Raw genomic sequence first — 16290 nt, 5'->3', positions numbered from 1 at the left:
CACAGCCCTGGCCCTCCTCTCTCCCCAGCACTCTACCCATTATCACTGGGGCATCATGTCCATGTGTTTCTGGAAAGTAAAACTGGCAATAAAAGATAGCAGCATGCTGAAACTTAAATAACATCCCCCCCTCCCCAAAAGTAAATTTAATCTGAGAAAAAGACAATCTGGTAACAAGAACAAACAGTGGAAACAACAGCATAAGGACAGTTAAACAAACAAAAGACCGGGTTTGATATCAACTCATGCGTACAGAAATAGTGTTAAGTAGATAAGTAACTCTGCTCTATCCAGCAAATCAGGTGCAGGAAGCCACACCCTTCCCCCTCCCAATGACGCGGAAATACAAGGGGGGCGGGGGGGGGGGATTGGTACACATCAGGCCCCCCGGGGTGTAGTAAAGACCATACAGCCCATCAGATTCCTAACCGCTGTGCCACCAGGGAAGTCCCAAGGTTAGCATTTTAAATTCAACCCATGAAATTATGACAGCATCACAAATGGTCTGCCTGGAATTAAAACTGGCTTAATAGTCAACTGAAAATGTAAGCAAACTTTCTTAAAAATTTTCTGGAAGTGTATCAAAAAGAAATAATCTAATAAGAGAAAAGGCCTGTGTGCCTATGCTATTTTTATTTCCTAATATCAAAAAGCTAGAAGCACTTTATTCGACAGGAATCTAAATGTTCCATAGCAGCAGCTGGGGTTGATGATCAGTACCATCTTGGTGGATTATTTCACATCCGTTCAAAGGAGTAATAAAGATCAGAGAACCACGAAAAATGTATATGATTGGTCATCAAGGGGAAAAAGCAGAATAAAAGTATTACAAGTGCAGTTATAAATTTTAACGCCTAAGAAGCTAAGAGTACAAACAGATTATGATGTTGTATTATAGAGGGAGGCCAGGGGCATTATTTCAAAACTTCTGTGCTCTTATATTTCCATTATAACTGTTTTAACTTCAAGAAATGTTCGCTGCTCTAACTTTTAATCAAACACCAACTGCATTCTTCTACTATAGACCTCTCACATGACCTTAAATACCACTATTCAAGACTCCCTCTAAAACAACAAGATCCAAGGGACTTCCCTGATGGCTCAGTGGTTAAGAATCTGCCTGCCAATATAGGGGACATGGGTTTGAGCCCTGCTCCAGGAAGATCCCACTTGCCTCGGAGCAACTAAGCCAGTGCACCACAACTACTGAGCCTGTGTGCCATAACTACTGAAGCCCACGTGCCTAGAGCCCATGCTCCACAAGAAGAGAAGCCACCGCAGTGAGAAGCCCATGTACCGCAACGACTCACCGCAACTAGAGAAAGCTAGCACACAGCAAAAAAGACCCAATGCAGCCAACATAAATAAATGAAATTTTTTAAAAAAATTTAAATAAATAAGATCTACTGTATAGCACAGGGAACTATATTCAATATTTTGTAATAAATTATAATGGAAAAGAATATATATATATCATTTATATATAAAATCCCGTAGAGGCAGCCCCTCTATGAGGACCCTGCACCCTCTATTCATTTGTCAACCTCCTAGAAAGCCTACACGATTGAGAACATTCAGCTTTGTGAACAATGACCCCTCCTGTCTGACTGCCTTCAGAAGGCATCCCAGAGCAATGGAAGAACCAAAACCAGCTGGGAGTGAGAAGGCTTGGCCACCAACTGACCAGATCATCTTAGATGAGTGACCTCACCTTCCCGGACCTTCACTTCCCCAGGTGTAAAATTAGCTGGTTAAGTTTGTCACTAAGGTGCCTCGCAGATGGAAGATTCCAAGATGCTGAGGTAGGTGCTGGAGGGAATGGGCCCAGGAGGCCTCCCAGGGGTGAAGTCTGGATGATGAGCCACGGCCAGAAGGCAGTGAGCAGGCAGGTGCCTGAGGGAGGGGCACCCGAGGGGCCCAGGAAAGTGCGTTAGCTTGACTCCCAAGGCCCAGCTGCCACGTGAGTACCTTTACTTTGGAAAAATTTTTGCCATTCAGCTCAGTGGTGGTTTATTTATAAACAACAGAAATTTTATAATGAAATATCCAAGTCCGAATCATGAAATTTAATTTTTAAGTATATGTCGCCTGCATTGATTCCCCAACTGTCTCATCAAAAGATATCCTCCAATACAAGGATGCTCTTTCCTTATCTTTCTCTTGTAACTCATCCCTTGCTTTGTACATGTACCAGAGATATAAAAGATGCTCAGTAAATACCAGGACATAATGATGGCCATCTTCCATATTTACATTTCTTACTTTTTTTTAATAGATGAGGAAACAAAGAAAAGCTAATGTCCCTGGAGCCCTCAGCTGGTGGGAGAATGAAAATATTTCCTTGTCCTTGGAGTACAGGCTTAACCGTGTTCTCAACTTCTCTCTGAAGAACCACTCTGGGCACAGAACAAAATCTGATGAACCTGCTTTAGCTTATGACTTTGTTCCCTTCTAATGGCCAATCCCATCAACCACCTCTATGAAATGACTGAATTTTCATCTCTGAAGGAAATAGCACTAGATTTGCTCAGTGTAAACTTTAATAATGCCTGAGGCTTTTCTCAGATCAAATATCCCAGGTGAAGAAGACCAATTTATAGACATTTAATTGCCTCTCAAGTACTATTTCTGAGATCAAAAGCACTTTAACCTTCTAAAGCACAAGAAAAGGAGAACAAATTCTTAAACATAAAACAACACATCATTTCATAAACCCAGGGGGAGAAAACCTCACGCACCTTTGCAGTTACCTTACTTGACAAGTTACAGCCTTAGGGGAATTTTGGTGGCTATTTAGCAAACAGCTGGAAGGAGGAATCGTAAATGAAGAGAGAGATTTGTGTCTGTTGGCACGTCCACTATGCAGCTTCCTGGAGGCACACAGGAGGGTGTGCAGGACCCACCCTGAACTCCACCTCTGAGAGTCTCGGCTGTCATCTTTTATTACAAATCCACATCTCAGGCCAAACGTCTGCAGTTTACAGCCTGATCACGTGAAAAGCCAAGGAAGTGGACAATCAAACACTGAGGGCAAAAATAAAGTAAATTAGAAATAAGGGGCTGCCTCTCAATCCCAAGAGGATGAATTGTTCTCTTGTTAAATTATCTCCTTCCCTGGAGGCCAGAGTGCCCACAATTTCTCCATTAGCCCTAATTTCTCACCCCCTCTGTTTTCAAAAGTTAACCTAATACAACTCCCAGATCTGCTGCTGAGACTTCTTAAATCCTGCTTTCTCTGGGCGGAGATAAGCAAGAAGGGAACAGAGTGAAAATGGTCAAGAGACGCCTCCAGAAATAAATGACCGTTTTGGTGCTGAGAAATATTACATCCTAAATATGGTCCAAGAGGGGCCTCTGCTGGTCAGAAAGGATGTGGGAAGGAGGTTGGGAGCATCCTTGAGTCTGTAGACATCTTGCTCCTCATGCAAATGCTGTATTAGCACTAATTCCTGGAGAGACCTGTTTAGAGTGATCTATCAAGCATGGGTGAACTCACAGCCCTGGACACACCTCACCCATGTTTCTGTTCTCTTGGTGTGGGGAGGGGGGCAGTGTCCACCTCCACGTTCTCATTTGACCTTTCTAACAAGTCCACAAAGTAAGGCAGTCCTTACATGCCCCTTTCAGCACAGAGAAAATCAAAGTTCACAGGAATTGGAGGAGTTGTTTGAACCGGAACAAAGGCCTTTAGCTAGAACTCTTCCCACGGGTTTGCTGGCCTCTTGGGTGATAAGCTGATTTTTTTTTCTTTTAGCCTCATAGAAAGAAACAAAAGCAAGAGATTAAATGCTAGGTGCAGAGCTGATGCTCAATAAATACTAGTTAATCAATGTAGCTCCATTGATCTGAAATCTTATTTCTCAGCCTATTGATAAAGCACAGATGGGCTGTGTGGAGAGCAAGGAGCACCCCTGAGAGGAGGGAGGCAGGGCTGCGGGGAGAGGAACCTGACCAGCAACCCCAGGAAGGCGGCTGACTGGGAGCCTGGGATGTGGACGCCAGTCGGCCAGAAGCGCATGCTATGCAATCACTCCAATCTTTTAAACGGGTCACATACTTCTGTGCTCCACTTGTCTACGGAAGGAGGAAACTTCTTACTAAAATTGAGCTTTTGCATATGATGTTTAATTTCCTCACTTCTCCATGAAATGCATTGGAGAAAATTTTGTCACTTCTTTAGGCTCTTTTCTGCCACTCACATCTCTCTCTTGGGTCACAGCAAAGAGAAGGAAGTTGCCCCAGGAAGAGATTCACTCTGATGGACAGGAGGGAGGAAAAATATACATTCATCTATTCCCAGTGGGCGACGAGAGAAAGACATCTGTTTCCTTTCTAGGAAACATGTCTCCCACAGAACAACCAAAACACAGCTGGCAGGGCTCAGGGGCTCGGCTGTCAGCCCGCCCCTGCAGTTGGGATGCTGAATTAGGGGTGGAGGCATCTCCACTGCAGGGGGCGACCCCTGGCAAGTCTTCACTGCAAAGCATCAGCCTCCTCCTCACTTCTTCCAGAAACCAGATTCACTCTCAGAAAATTCGAGGTAGGTTCTCACAGGGGATTTCAGCATCCAACAAAAAAAAGAGTCACATTTACTCATGCTGTAAATAATTCCTCTCTTGGCGGGACACGAGCATCATCTCACTGATGCTCACACTGTCTCTTACGCATCTGTCTCAGCAGCACCCAGGGCCGGGCATGATGGTCCAGCACTGGATTCCACCAGCCTGTCCCCACCGTGGCCGGGACACTAATCCGGGAAGATTTCTGGAAATCTAACCTGGAAAGCTAGACTTAAAACATCATCTAACTAACACAAGCCATTCATACTGAACAAAGACCATCGCTGTGCTCTTATACCTACTTAGATCCTTTCTCATCTGAAACCCTCATATCTAAGAGGACAGGTTCCAGTATAAGAGATTTGGGTTCCAGACCCTTTTCCGTGAGTTCTCTTCATCCTCATCACCTCCTTTCTCTTCTCTGCAGCCCGGGTGCATCCTGTCCAAGGACCTGAACCAATGTCCTTGCTTAGCTTCTCTCCTGAGACCAGTTCATCAGCCACTGAGAAGGTATTAAATCCCTCCCATGGGGCAGGTAACCAGGGTACGGTTGCTGCCTGAGACAAACACTGGCCAGCCGTCGGCCCCAACTTTTCCTCCTCCTTCCTGGACAAATGGTCATCCTTTGCTATCCACTGAAAATTGGTTCCAAAAATCTGCAGATGCCCCAGTCTCATACAAAATGGCCTAGTATTTGCATGTAACCTAAGCACATACTCCCTTACACTTTAAATCATCTTTCGATGATTTATAATGCTTAATATGATATAAATGCTATATAAATAGTTGTAAATACAATGTAAATGATATGTAAATAGTTACCTGCATGCAGCAAATTCAAGTTTTGCTTTTTGGAACGTTCTGGAATTTTTTTTTTTTTTTTTTAAATTTTAGATCTGTGGTTGGTTGACCACCCTTCGCAGCCTTCTGAGAAGTCAAGACCAAGTTCTAGCCAGGTGTGCCCGGTGCCCTTTCCAGACCTGGCCTTAAAACAGGTCTGGCCTCTGCCCCAGCAATCTTGGCACTGTGGATAGAAGATGGTAGCACCTAGGATGGAAGGAGCCCTGAGTCACCACCCAGAAGAAAGCTGCCCATCAATCAGGAAACTCGGCTGTGTACTTTATGAAACTTCTGTATTCAGTGTCTGAGACTGGGGTGACCTGTTGCAGCAGCTACAATTACCTTAACTCTCTCTGCCTCTGCCTTGGGCAGTGGGTGACTCAGTAACACTCTGTGGGAGGAAGACAAGCCCATGAGCCATCTTGTATTCACCCAGTATGCCGAAGATGCAGAGAGGCAGACCAAAATCTTGAAAAGGAGGGTGATAGCCACACGACTTTCTACCTTGTTTATCTACTGGATACAGTCTGAGATTTTTTTCCGCTCCCCTTAGCTGACGAGAAAAGATTTTCGAAGGCTTCAAAGCCTAAATTACAAACCAAGGGAGATGTACAGTGACCTGAGAGCAAAGAGAAGAAGAAGGTCACCCTACTGTGCGTGTTTTGACAAGGCAGCCACCGTCATGCTGACACCACCAACCTCGCTCCAGGACACGCAAAGCCTCTTCTGCAACCTTGCTCTCTCAGCACAGGGTCACAGCTGATGAGCCCACGTCTGTTCACACAGCCCCTGCCATCACTCGAGCAGAGTGGGGAGCCGCTGAGTCATCCTCAGAGCCAACCTCCCACTTTCATGAGGTCCCCATCTCTCTCCCATGGCAGCCCTCCCCGGGACAGGCAGGTCTCTCCTGTTCTGACCATTTTCATTTATGGAAACCTGTGCTCAGGCAGGTAGAGGATGGACAGGCCTGATAAGCCAGCCCCTACTGAGGCTGAAAGGACTGACCGCTGCACCCATCATCGTGGACCATTGTCCCTCAGAGAAGGAAAGAGAGGCCCAGAGGAAGGGAGTGACCTGCCAACAAATGACGGATGTGGGGGCAGAACCCATATGTCCTTGCCTTGACTCCGCACCTCTCCCCGTCTCCTGGCCCCCATCACTCTGAATGGTATTTACAGTTTTCCGCAGAACAAACCTCGAGGCTCTGATCCTCTGATAGCGGGATTTGGGACATCAGCAGAGAGGCCGAAGCAGCCCTTCCCAGTGCCACCCAAATATGGGCGCCCTTTGTAAACCCAAACCCAAGCATGGACTCATAGGACTCCTAGGAGAACAGGGCCCTGTTCTCTCTGCGGCCACGGCCAGAAGGGAGTCCCCCCTCAGCCCTCACCATCTTCCTCTCCAGCTGTTATCCAGGGTCCCCGCTCGAACGTACCCACCAATATTTGTTCATTTGATTTCCTTTCTTCACTCAGCATCTTCACTCAAGGCTCACATTGGCGTATTGAGGGGCCTGTGGAACTTATTTTTAAAATAGCGATGAAATCCTAGAGAATTCTTATGTCTGTAAGACTGTGTCCGATAATACATGTCTCTTAGTAGAGTGTAAGACCATGAACATGAACAATTATTCCAAACACAAATTACAAATATTTGCACATAACTAAAGCCTCTTACAGACTGAGATGAGTTATATGGAGTGGAACAAAAATGTTGTAGCGGTAGGTGATGCAAATTTAAGAATCCTTTTTACATGTATTGAGTACAGAAGAGACATCTGGTAAACGCACAGTATCATTTGAAAGGAAAAACCAGCACATAATTATTTTCACTTTAAAAGGCCCAAATAATTGTTCTGCTTTAAACAAAAAGTTATAATGTTTCTTCTCAAGACGTGTAAATTCTCTGGAAAATTTGCTTCCACTAGTACTGATAACTTTTTCAAAGGTGACTTCAAATTGCCATTTTCACAAATATTTTATTAATTAGTGTTAACAGAGTAATTCTTTCATTTTTAAAGCTAGAAGTGTGAATATATTCCAGTCTATTGCAAACTTTCTCAGGCCAAATTATACTTTATATAGCCAGAATTTGCAAGCAAAAATTAAATATTTAGATTAAAAATTAAATAATTTGACTACAGTTGTAAACAGAATGTATATTAAGCTATGTTTGAATAATGTTAATTATCATTTTGATGTTTACTAGCAGAATAAAATTGTCTTTGTAATCACACACACACACACACACACAAAAGACTGTGTCCAAACTTGGAAGCCCACCAGGACTGCAATGCTGCAAGGGGCAAGAACAAGATTTGGCCCCAAATTCTTCAGGAATATCAGGCTCAAAAATCACATTTACTGAGCACTGGCTGTGTGCCAGACGTCAATCTAAAAACTGAAGAAAAGGGTCTGAGTCATGGTTCACAGTTTTTGATGGATTGAGGAGCAGAGAGAGAGAGACAAAGAAACAGAGATTGGGAGAGAGATTTACTGCATATGTTAAAAACAGGTACATTCATTCAAAGAGCTTTATGCCAAAACCAATTTTGGATGATTTTTTTTTAAAGTTTTAACCAATGGCTTTGACATTCTGTAGATAGATCAAGAAAAATGTCATTCCCCATCCCGGCTGATATTTCACCAACAAAGTTGTCTTTGGAACAGTTGATAGTGCCCACTGGTTCCTGGGTGCCTTGGTTCACATCTTTAATATTTGTTGGCATGAAGGACAGTTCCTCTTCCTCAGCGTTGGGTGCTTGGGGACCAGAGGTGCTTCATCCGTTCTGGGAGGACAACCCAGAGATTCCAACTCGGCAGCACCTGGACCAAAACCAGTGCAGAGGTGCTGATGGGGAGCTGCCCTAAGAGATGAGACTGTTGTGTCTCTAGAGTACCCCCCCACCCCCCGCCCCCCAGCATCAGCCCAGACTGCAAGGCTGGAACACTCGCAGCATGTCTCCTCTGTTCCCCTGGGACATGAAGACCCTGAGGGCAGCCCTAACTGTACGACTCTCTTAAGGGCACAGATAGAGCTGGAACTGGAAGCCGTGTGACAACTCTAGGCCCATCAGCAGCAGCCAAAGTGCTCCCCTGTGCTCAGTGAGGACAGCCACCCAGCCACAGACCCAGCGACAGTAAGCAAGCCAGTGGCCACCCCTCATCCTGCGCACCTCACACCCACATGCAGCACAACCCAAGTTGTCCCCCGAAAGACCCTAAAGCTTTTAGCCACATTTCCTGCATTTGTGGTTTCTCCTCTAACCCAGTGAAGTAGGAAATGTGACATGCAATGCAATCAGCATTAATTTTATTAAAGGGGTTTGGAGAAGTTAAACTAATATCCCTCTACGGATGATGTGCATAACAGATGCCCTTTCGGGCTAAGCAGAAAAGCAAACCCAAACAAAACAAACACACCCGAAAACATTAAAACCTTAATGAGCTCTATAAATCAACATTATGTGCTTTTCATTAAGCACATACTGCGGCAAACTCTGGGACCTGATGCTCTCTGGTTAATCCTTGGAGCTTCCATCCACATGTGAACGCCAAGGGCAGTTTTCCCCAGAAGGCTTTATCTAAATTAAATCCGTGATGCGCAGCGTCAGAGCCTCTCGGGAAGTCCGTCTGTCCCGCCAGCTCGTCTCTCCACCGGTCGCCGCGTTCGCGGGGCGGGACGCCGGCAGCTCACACCCACTCGGACTTGCTGGGTCCCTGGAGCCTGGCGCGCGGCGCGCAGGGGCGCTCCTCCCACCCCGGGGCCGCCACTCCGGGCCCGGCCAAGGGCAGCTGGTCGCTGGCTGAGGACAGCGCGTCGCTCTCCTCCTCGCCTGGCAGCTCCCGGCGCCTCTGCTGGGCGGGGTCCGCTGCGGGGTTGTGCGCGCCCTGCCCCCCAGTCCGCAGGCCCGGGCGAGCGCGCGCCGCGCGTCCCCCGTGCGCCCCGTGTCCCTCCCGCGCCGCGTCCCCCGCCCCTTGACACGGCTTCCTCCGGGCCCCGCCGGGTCGCCTGCGCGTCTTCCAGGGCACGCTGCAGACCAGGTCGGCGACACTGAGCAGAAAGGACAGCGCGCAGACCGCCCAGACGAAAAGCATCAGGATGGACTTCTCCGTGGGCCGAGAGACGTAACAGTCCACCACGCTGGTGCAAGGAGGGTGCGTGCACGAGAATCTCTTGGGGACCAAGAATCCAAAGAGGAGGTAGTGCACAGCGCCGAAAGCTGCCTCCATCATGGTCCGGAGACAGAGGTGGACCACGTAGCCCAAGGAGAAGTCCGGCACCATCAGGCAGCGCCTGGCCCCAGGGGTCCGTTCAGGGGCGTGGTGGTCCTCCGAGTCATCATCCGGCCCGCGGGATCCACGTGCCGCCAGCTGGGCTCCTCTGTGCAGCACGTAGACACTGAAGACCGCGGACGGAAGGAGGACAGACATGCTCTGGATCAGCCAGAAGCGCAGGTGGGACACGGGGGCGAAGATGTCGTAGCAAACGTTGGCGCATCCCGGCTGCAGAGTGTTGCACACGAACCTCTCCTGCTCGTCCTGGTAGACGGGCAACCCGGCCAGGATGAGCACCCCCAGCCTCAGGGGCACCATGAAGATAAGCCAGATCTTCCCTGGAAAGAGGAAGCAGGAAGGGCACCGTCACAGCCACACAAACACATCTCCCGGCAACAGTTTTAAGCCCTTACTGGGGCTGAGCCTGGAGAACTAAATGGATAAGCATGTATTTCAGTCACAGCAACAGTATCAGCCAGTTAGCTCATTGGACGACCATCTAATGAGCACTTAGAATGCCTTGGACACTGTGTTCAACTAGGCTCACCCTGGAGAAACTAGGTTCTGGTCCACGCCCCACCCCCACCCCCAATAAAGCGAGTCACATGGATCTTTTGGTTTCTCAGTGCAGGTAAAAGCTATGTTTCCACTATAACTTGGTCTATGAAGTGTGCAGTAGCATTGTAAAAAACAATGCACGTACCTCAACTAAAAAATACTTCGGGGGGGGGGCGTCAAGGAAGGGAGGGAATACGGGGATATGTGTATAAAAACAGATGATTGAACCTGGTGTACCCCCAAAAAAAATAAAAAAAAAAAATACTTCATTGCTAAAATTGCTAACCATCTACTGAGCCTTCAGCCAGTGGTGGTAGTAACATCAAAGATCGCTGACCAGGGTTCATATGAATATATATAGTAACAATGAAAAAGTTGGAAACATTGTGAGAATTATCAAAATGTGACACTGAGACATGAAGTGAGCAAATGCTGTTGGAAAAATGGCACCAATAGACTTACTGGAGGCAGGGTTGCCACAAACCTACAATTGTTAAAAAAAAAAAAGCAAAAAAAAAAAAAGCAATGCAGTATCTGGGAAGCACAATAAAACAAGGTATGCCTGTGCGTGTTTGTAAAAATGCTTTGAAATTGGCAGATTTAAAGAACCATGGATACTAAAATGTTTAATCCAGTTTGGCTAATTCAGACTTTGGGCTGAAAGTTCTACAAAGAATGTTGGGCTGATGTAAATAAGGTCTTCCTCTTAAAAGAGTGAGCTTTTTCAAGGATGTTAGTGTGTTCCTGTAACTGTGTTGAGCAAATACAAGCTGCTAATTTCAGTGAGTTTTCTCTATGGTAACAGTCTTCACAATCTTTATGAAATAGCAGGGCTTGTGTTTAATGTTGCTTTATGGCCCTTGAAATCAAATTTCTTGAAGAACATTCAATTTTTTAGACTCTTCAATAATTTGGAATGCCTTTTCCCCTATACCAGCTGTTATGAATTGAGGTTTGTCTTTCTTCAATTTATCGTGAATAAATGAGGCTAACCTAGAAATCAAAATAACTTCCAAGTCCTATTTTCATGTCTGAATCAACTATTTTGAAATATGTTGAAGAACTAGTCAAAATAATTTGTAAATATTTTGTTTTGTGAAGAGATACAAAAATCATAACCTGACCTCAGGAAAACTAAAGTCTGTCATAAATGAAGGCAGTTCAGCTCCAGGATTGCGTGATCATTACGTGGTAAAGTTATTAACTCGAACTTTTAAAACCAAGTTGGCTTCATTTAAAAAGCAATGAGTGGACTTCCTAGGTGGTGCAGTGGTAAAGAATCCGCCTGCCAATGCAGGGGACACGGGTTCGAGCCCTGCCCTAGGAAGATTCCACGTGCCACGGAGCAACTAAGCCTGAGCACCACAACTATTGAGCCTGTGCTCTAGAGCCCATGAGCCACAACTGTTGAGCCCACGTGCCACAACTATTGACGCCCATGCGCCTAGAGCCCGTGCTCCAAAACAAGAGAAGCCACTACAATGAGGAACCTGCGCACCACAATGAAGAGTAACCCCCGCTCGCAACAACTAGAGAAAGCCCATGTGCAACAACGAAGACCCAACGCAGCCAACAAATAAATAAATAAATTTATTAAAAAAAAAAGCAATGAGTAAGAAAAATATCAACCACTTCACGGGCACATTTTAATCCTTTTCTCACTCCCCTTTACTAGGATACCCACACCTCTCTGAAAATTTAACTTGGTTACATCAAACTCAGAAAGCGTTATTACTTTATTTGTTGAAAAAAAAAACTAAACTAAAATTGGAATTTGGTTTAAAGTGCACAAGAAAACTTACTAATCTCTACAAACAGAGCTTCAAGGATAAACGCTAAAGAGATGAACAAGAAAGCTTACTCAAAGAGGCATGAGTTTCTCTGACTACATTGTTACTTTTCTTGGTATTGTAGGTAGAGAAGAGTTACATAAAAATACCCCTCCTGCCTTCTCAGCCCCAAATGTCAGCAAGAAGAGGCCCCTTGAGAGAAACATCATTTGCTCCCAAGACATCCTTAAATGATGGGGGATCCTCCTTAAGTGATGGGGAATTAGAGGAAACCTTGAGCTGCAGCTCTCTATCCTCCAGGGAGGCCTTACTTGTGGGGGAGGGTCAGGAAAAGTGGCCCAGAGTGGAACCCGTGTTCTGCAGGGGTGTGCGCTACTCACCCACCATGGTCACGTTGCAGTTCAAGGTGATGATGAGGAACCCCAGCAGGTCTGGCTGGTCCATGCTTCCAGGGAGTCGCAGACTCAAGGTGTCAGGAGCCATCCAGAGCCTGTGTTCTCCAGGGAGGTGGGAAATCCTTGCAGGAATAAATGTATCCTAGCTACAAAAGACTCCCAGGTGAAAGCTGGAGATGCGAAAAGGAAGATTCAAGCCCAGGAGCACGAGATGGGTCTTCTGTCTCTTCTGTCTCCCATTGAGATGGCCCCGAGCTGTTTGAGGCAAAGCCTTCCTGACAACTGCAGTGACCAGAGGCCAGCAGCAGCCGTCTCTCATCGTGGCTATTCTTACCCTCTTGGGACATTCCAGGCCCCTGACTGTGCTCACGTGTCTCCACCAGGAGAGCCAACGCTTCAGGATATAAGAGAAGTGATGACATTTAACCCAAGAAAGAAAAGTTCTCTTAACTAGCCAAGTCTCTATTAAAAAGGTGTTTCCTCCTTGAAAACATTTCCACAACCACTTCATGGGTTAAAGAGCGCTATAATGTCCATATTTCATCTCTTCTGTGAAGCATAACCCACCATAACTCGAGCCCCAAAGGATCTTGTCCTCAACTCCAAATTCCTATACTATGGGTACCAGCAAGAATCTGCCCCTGGGATGCGTGTCCCAAAGTTAGTCTGTGACACAGTCATTTCGTAGCTGTTTCCTGTCTGAATTAATGATGAGAGCCCTTCACTCAGAGACAAAGGACCTGGATGTAAAACTGGGGGCAGCCACCTGGCCACCAGGAGTTCCTGAATCTTGCCAATAGCCTTGTCTTGCACTGGGGTTTGTGGGAGACAGACATGAAATGATGGTGTTAAGAGCATCTAGCATGCAGAGGGTGTGCAAAACTCACATCACTGGCATTTCCATCCTTAATTGGCCTCAAACACCTTCATAGCTGACATCTTCCTTTTGTATCTCCCAGCCCCATCGAGCCCAGAGCTGCTGCTGTTGAATCGGCTTAACAAATGTCCATTAAACTTGTCATAAAATATCACCGTCTGGACCTGCCAACATCAATCACAGTTGCATCAAAATCCTCTCGTGGCTGCCACCTTTCTATCTAGGAAGAGCCCATCTTGCAAGGCTGGGGGGTCTATCCTTAGAGTGGAATTTGTGAACTTTAAAAGGAATGATTTCAATTTTCCATGAAAGCTATTCTTGATATTCCTACCTTTTCTCCATTTCTGATCTATTCTTGACTTTAGTAATAACCCTAGAAAGAGTCCCTGAGGAAGAGTACAACAAAGCTGCTTTCATCTGCATTCACAGGACACGTTTCCACCCACAGAAAACATTTTGACCCCCTTGAAAGGAACAGTAGTTTTGCTACACTTTAGTCAAATACTTTGACATGAACAATGAAATTTCGAGAAATTGTAGTTACGTTAAAATTTTGAAATAATTGTTTCAAGGGTTCAAGAATAAAATAAAGGAAAACATCTTCACTCCCTAATAGATCGCTCAGGATATTGACTTAAAAATGGAAAGACGAGGAAAGCAGTGACTGAATTTTGCTGTATGATATAAATAGTCTCTTCTGAATGGGAATTCAATTAGAATGTTGTGACCTTGAGCAAATCTCTAGAGCTTTTCATGCCTCAGTTTTCTCATCAGTGAAGTAGGAAAAAAAGTGCCTTTTAACCTACACAGAGTGGCTGTGACATGCAAGGTGCAACCATAGGCATGAGAATGGTTTTAAAATATAAAGAATTCCGTGTGGGAGTGACTGGTGCATCTCAGGGTCTGCATCTCTGGGTTCCCACCCTCAGCCTTTCCTTTCTCTCCCACAGCATCTTCTGCCTGCTTTCCCCCCTTCCACCTTCATCACTTTGTCCTTCCTCCTCTAGGACTACTTGGCCCCCATTCTCTGTCTTTCTTCCTCTCTTTCCTTTGTTTCCTCTCTCTCCTGCTAGAAGGCATTCTTGCTTTTCCTGAAAATCCTCACCTCTCATGGCTGCCAAAAGCAAGATGGGGACAGAGAGGAGGGGGGCGTAGCCAGAGCATCAAACTCGTGCCTCTCTCTCTGTAAAATTATCCCTGAATCGATGGGGAACTTTGATTCGTGTGTCTGTGGAGTGGAGAGAAGATCTGGGGGAGTCCTGTGCTCGGCCCAATGGAAGAGAAACCCAGCAGGAGACAGGGACACGTCTGTCGTCCCCCTTTTCCTTTCCTTTTTTCTTCCCTGTTTCCATACTGACTTCTGAGGTGTGCATCTGTCCACTAACTCACATCACCCACAAGACAGCACAGACCAGTCCCCATGGGGATAACAGACCCCTCCCCCCCCAAATCCCATTATTCACAGACGTGCTGATTCTTGCAGATTCTGAAATAGAAGTCACCTTAAAATCTACTCAGTCCACCTTCCTAATCTTACAGGTGAACTTGAAGGTGTGGCCCAGACCACTGGCCTTGGTAGAGCTCTTACGTGATATTTGGTGTCCCTGCCCTGGACAGAGAATGTGTGATCTGTGAAACATTAAAAGTACAAAAAAGTTTTTAACTGTCCAGAATGTTAAAGAAATTCGGTTACCTGATAGCACAGTGTTAGCCCTTCAAGCATTTGAAATTGTATTATTTTAACTTTTTCATGGAAATCTTTCTAAGGCACCTTTGGAATCTAAGCAGATGGGCAGGACAGACTATACGGGTAGAAGGGATGCCCAGGTACTAACAATCACTCAGAATCAGGCCTTCCTTATGAAGAAAGCACAAGTCTCTACCACCAGCTTGCTTTTTGTTCCCAGGTGTCAAGCACTAAGTCAGAACCCCCTTCCTGAGTGCTGTGGGCTGAGTGTTTGTGTCACCCCAAAATTCATACCTTGAAATCCCAACCCCCAAGGTGGTGATATTAGGAGGTGGGACCTTTGGAGATGATTTATGGAATGAGTGCCCTTTTAAAAGAGGCCGGAGAAAGCTCCTTCGCCCAGAACTGTGAGAAATAAATTTCTACTGTACCTGAGCCACCCGGTGTATGGCATTTTGAGAGAGCAGCCCCAATGGAATAAGACACTGTGATGTCGGCTGAAACGGAATCCAGCAGATGTTCTCACCATCCAGGCAGGAGGGAGGCATCCTCTTACTCGCTGCTGTTGCTATTGGTGTGCTGTAACTTATGAGCACCTTTTAAAATAGTACTGCTCATGTGACAAACACAGTTCAGTCCATACTTACTGAGCACCTCCCATGTCTCGGGCACTATTCTCGGCAACTGAGAAACAGCAGAGGATGAAACAGATTGCTGGCCTCGTTGAACTGACCTTCTAATGGAAAGAACGGACAGTAAACAAGAGAAGTATCTTCGGCAACGTGAATGACTAATTAGATGGTGATAAGTGTTGGAGAGGAGAATAAAGGGGAGATGGGAGTAGAGGATGCTCCAGGGGTAGTCAGGCAGCCGTAGACAGCTTCTCTAAGGAGGGCACATTTGACCCAAAACTGAGGCAGGGGAGGGAGGGAGTCACAAGACCTTCCTCATAATTCCTTCTCTCTTTTCTAATTCACCCAGACTCAGACCCGTGTAGCAACAGTTGCTAAATACCCCCCAATCCTTTCCAGGGCCTGCGTATGCATCAGGTTACCCAGTGCAACCTCTTAGGGACCCTCACGGAACACGTGGGTCACAGGGTGAAGCAGTGGGGCCACACTGCAGAGCAGGGACCAGGGACACAGTGGAGCTGTTCCCCAGTGTCCACTAGGGTCGATGCACCTGCCACAAATACACCTGTTCCTTTCCCTGGGGGATTTTTGTTTGTTTTAGGTCAAAGCAGTTCAAAATTCTTCACTGAAGCAGTTGCCGGTAGTCAAAGCCATCATTAGGGAAAGAGTACAGAG

At 46.2% G+C, this 16290-nt stretch overlaps 1 protein-coding gene across 1 annotated transcript; it reads right to left on the bottom strand.

The window, feature by feature from the left end:
- Nucleotides 1-9091: 9091 nt before the first annotated feature.
- On the bottom strand, nucleotides 9092-12468 carry GJD4 (gap junction protein delta 4). Its single transcript, XM_057730391.1, has 2 exons — nucleotides 12405-12468; nucleotides 9092-10014 (listed from the first exon to the last, which is right to left on the bottom strand). The coding sequence occupies exons 1-2, from the start codon at nucleotides 12466-12468 to the stop codon at nucleotides 9092-9094; spliced, it is 987 nt and encodes a 328-aa protein (XP_057586374.1).
- Nucleotides 12469-16290: the final 3822 nt, after the last annotated feature.

The sequence above is a fragment of the Hippopotamus amphibius genome, chromosome 4 (genome assembly GCF_030028045.1).
Source record: "Hippopotamus amphibius kiboko isolate mHipAmp2 chromosome 4, mHipAmp2.hap2, whole genome shotgun sequence".
NCBI lineage: Eukaryota > Metazoa > Chordata > Mammalia > Artiodactyla > Hippopotamidae > Hippopotamus > Hippopotamus amphibius.
The sequence above is the reverse complement of the archived record's forward strand: the minus strand, read 5'-3'. Positions and strand labels throughout refer to the sequence as shown.

Coding starts and splice junctions, on each gene's coding strand:
- GJD4 (XM_057730391.1), bottom strand. CDS start 12,468: ATGGACCAGCCAGACCTGCTGGGGTTCCTCATCATCACCTTGAACTGC. Junction 10,015..12,404: donor CTGCAACGTGACCATGGTGG/GTGAGTAGCGCA, acceptor TCCTCTTTCCAG/GGAAGATCTGGCTTATCTTC.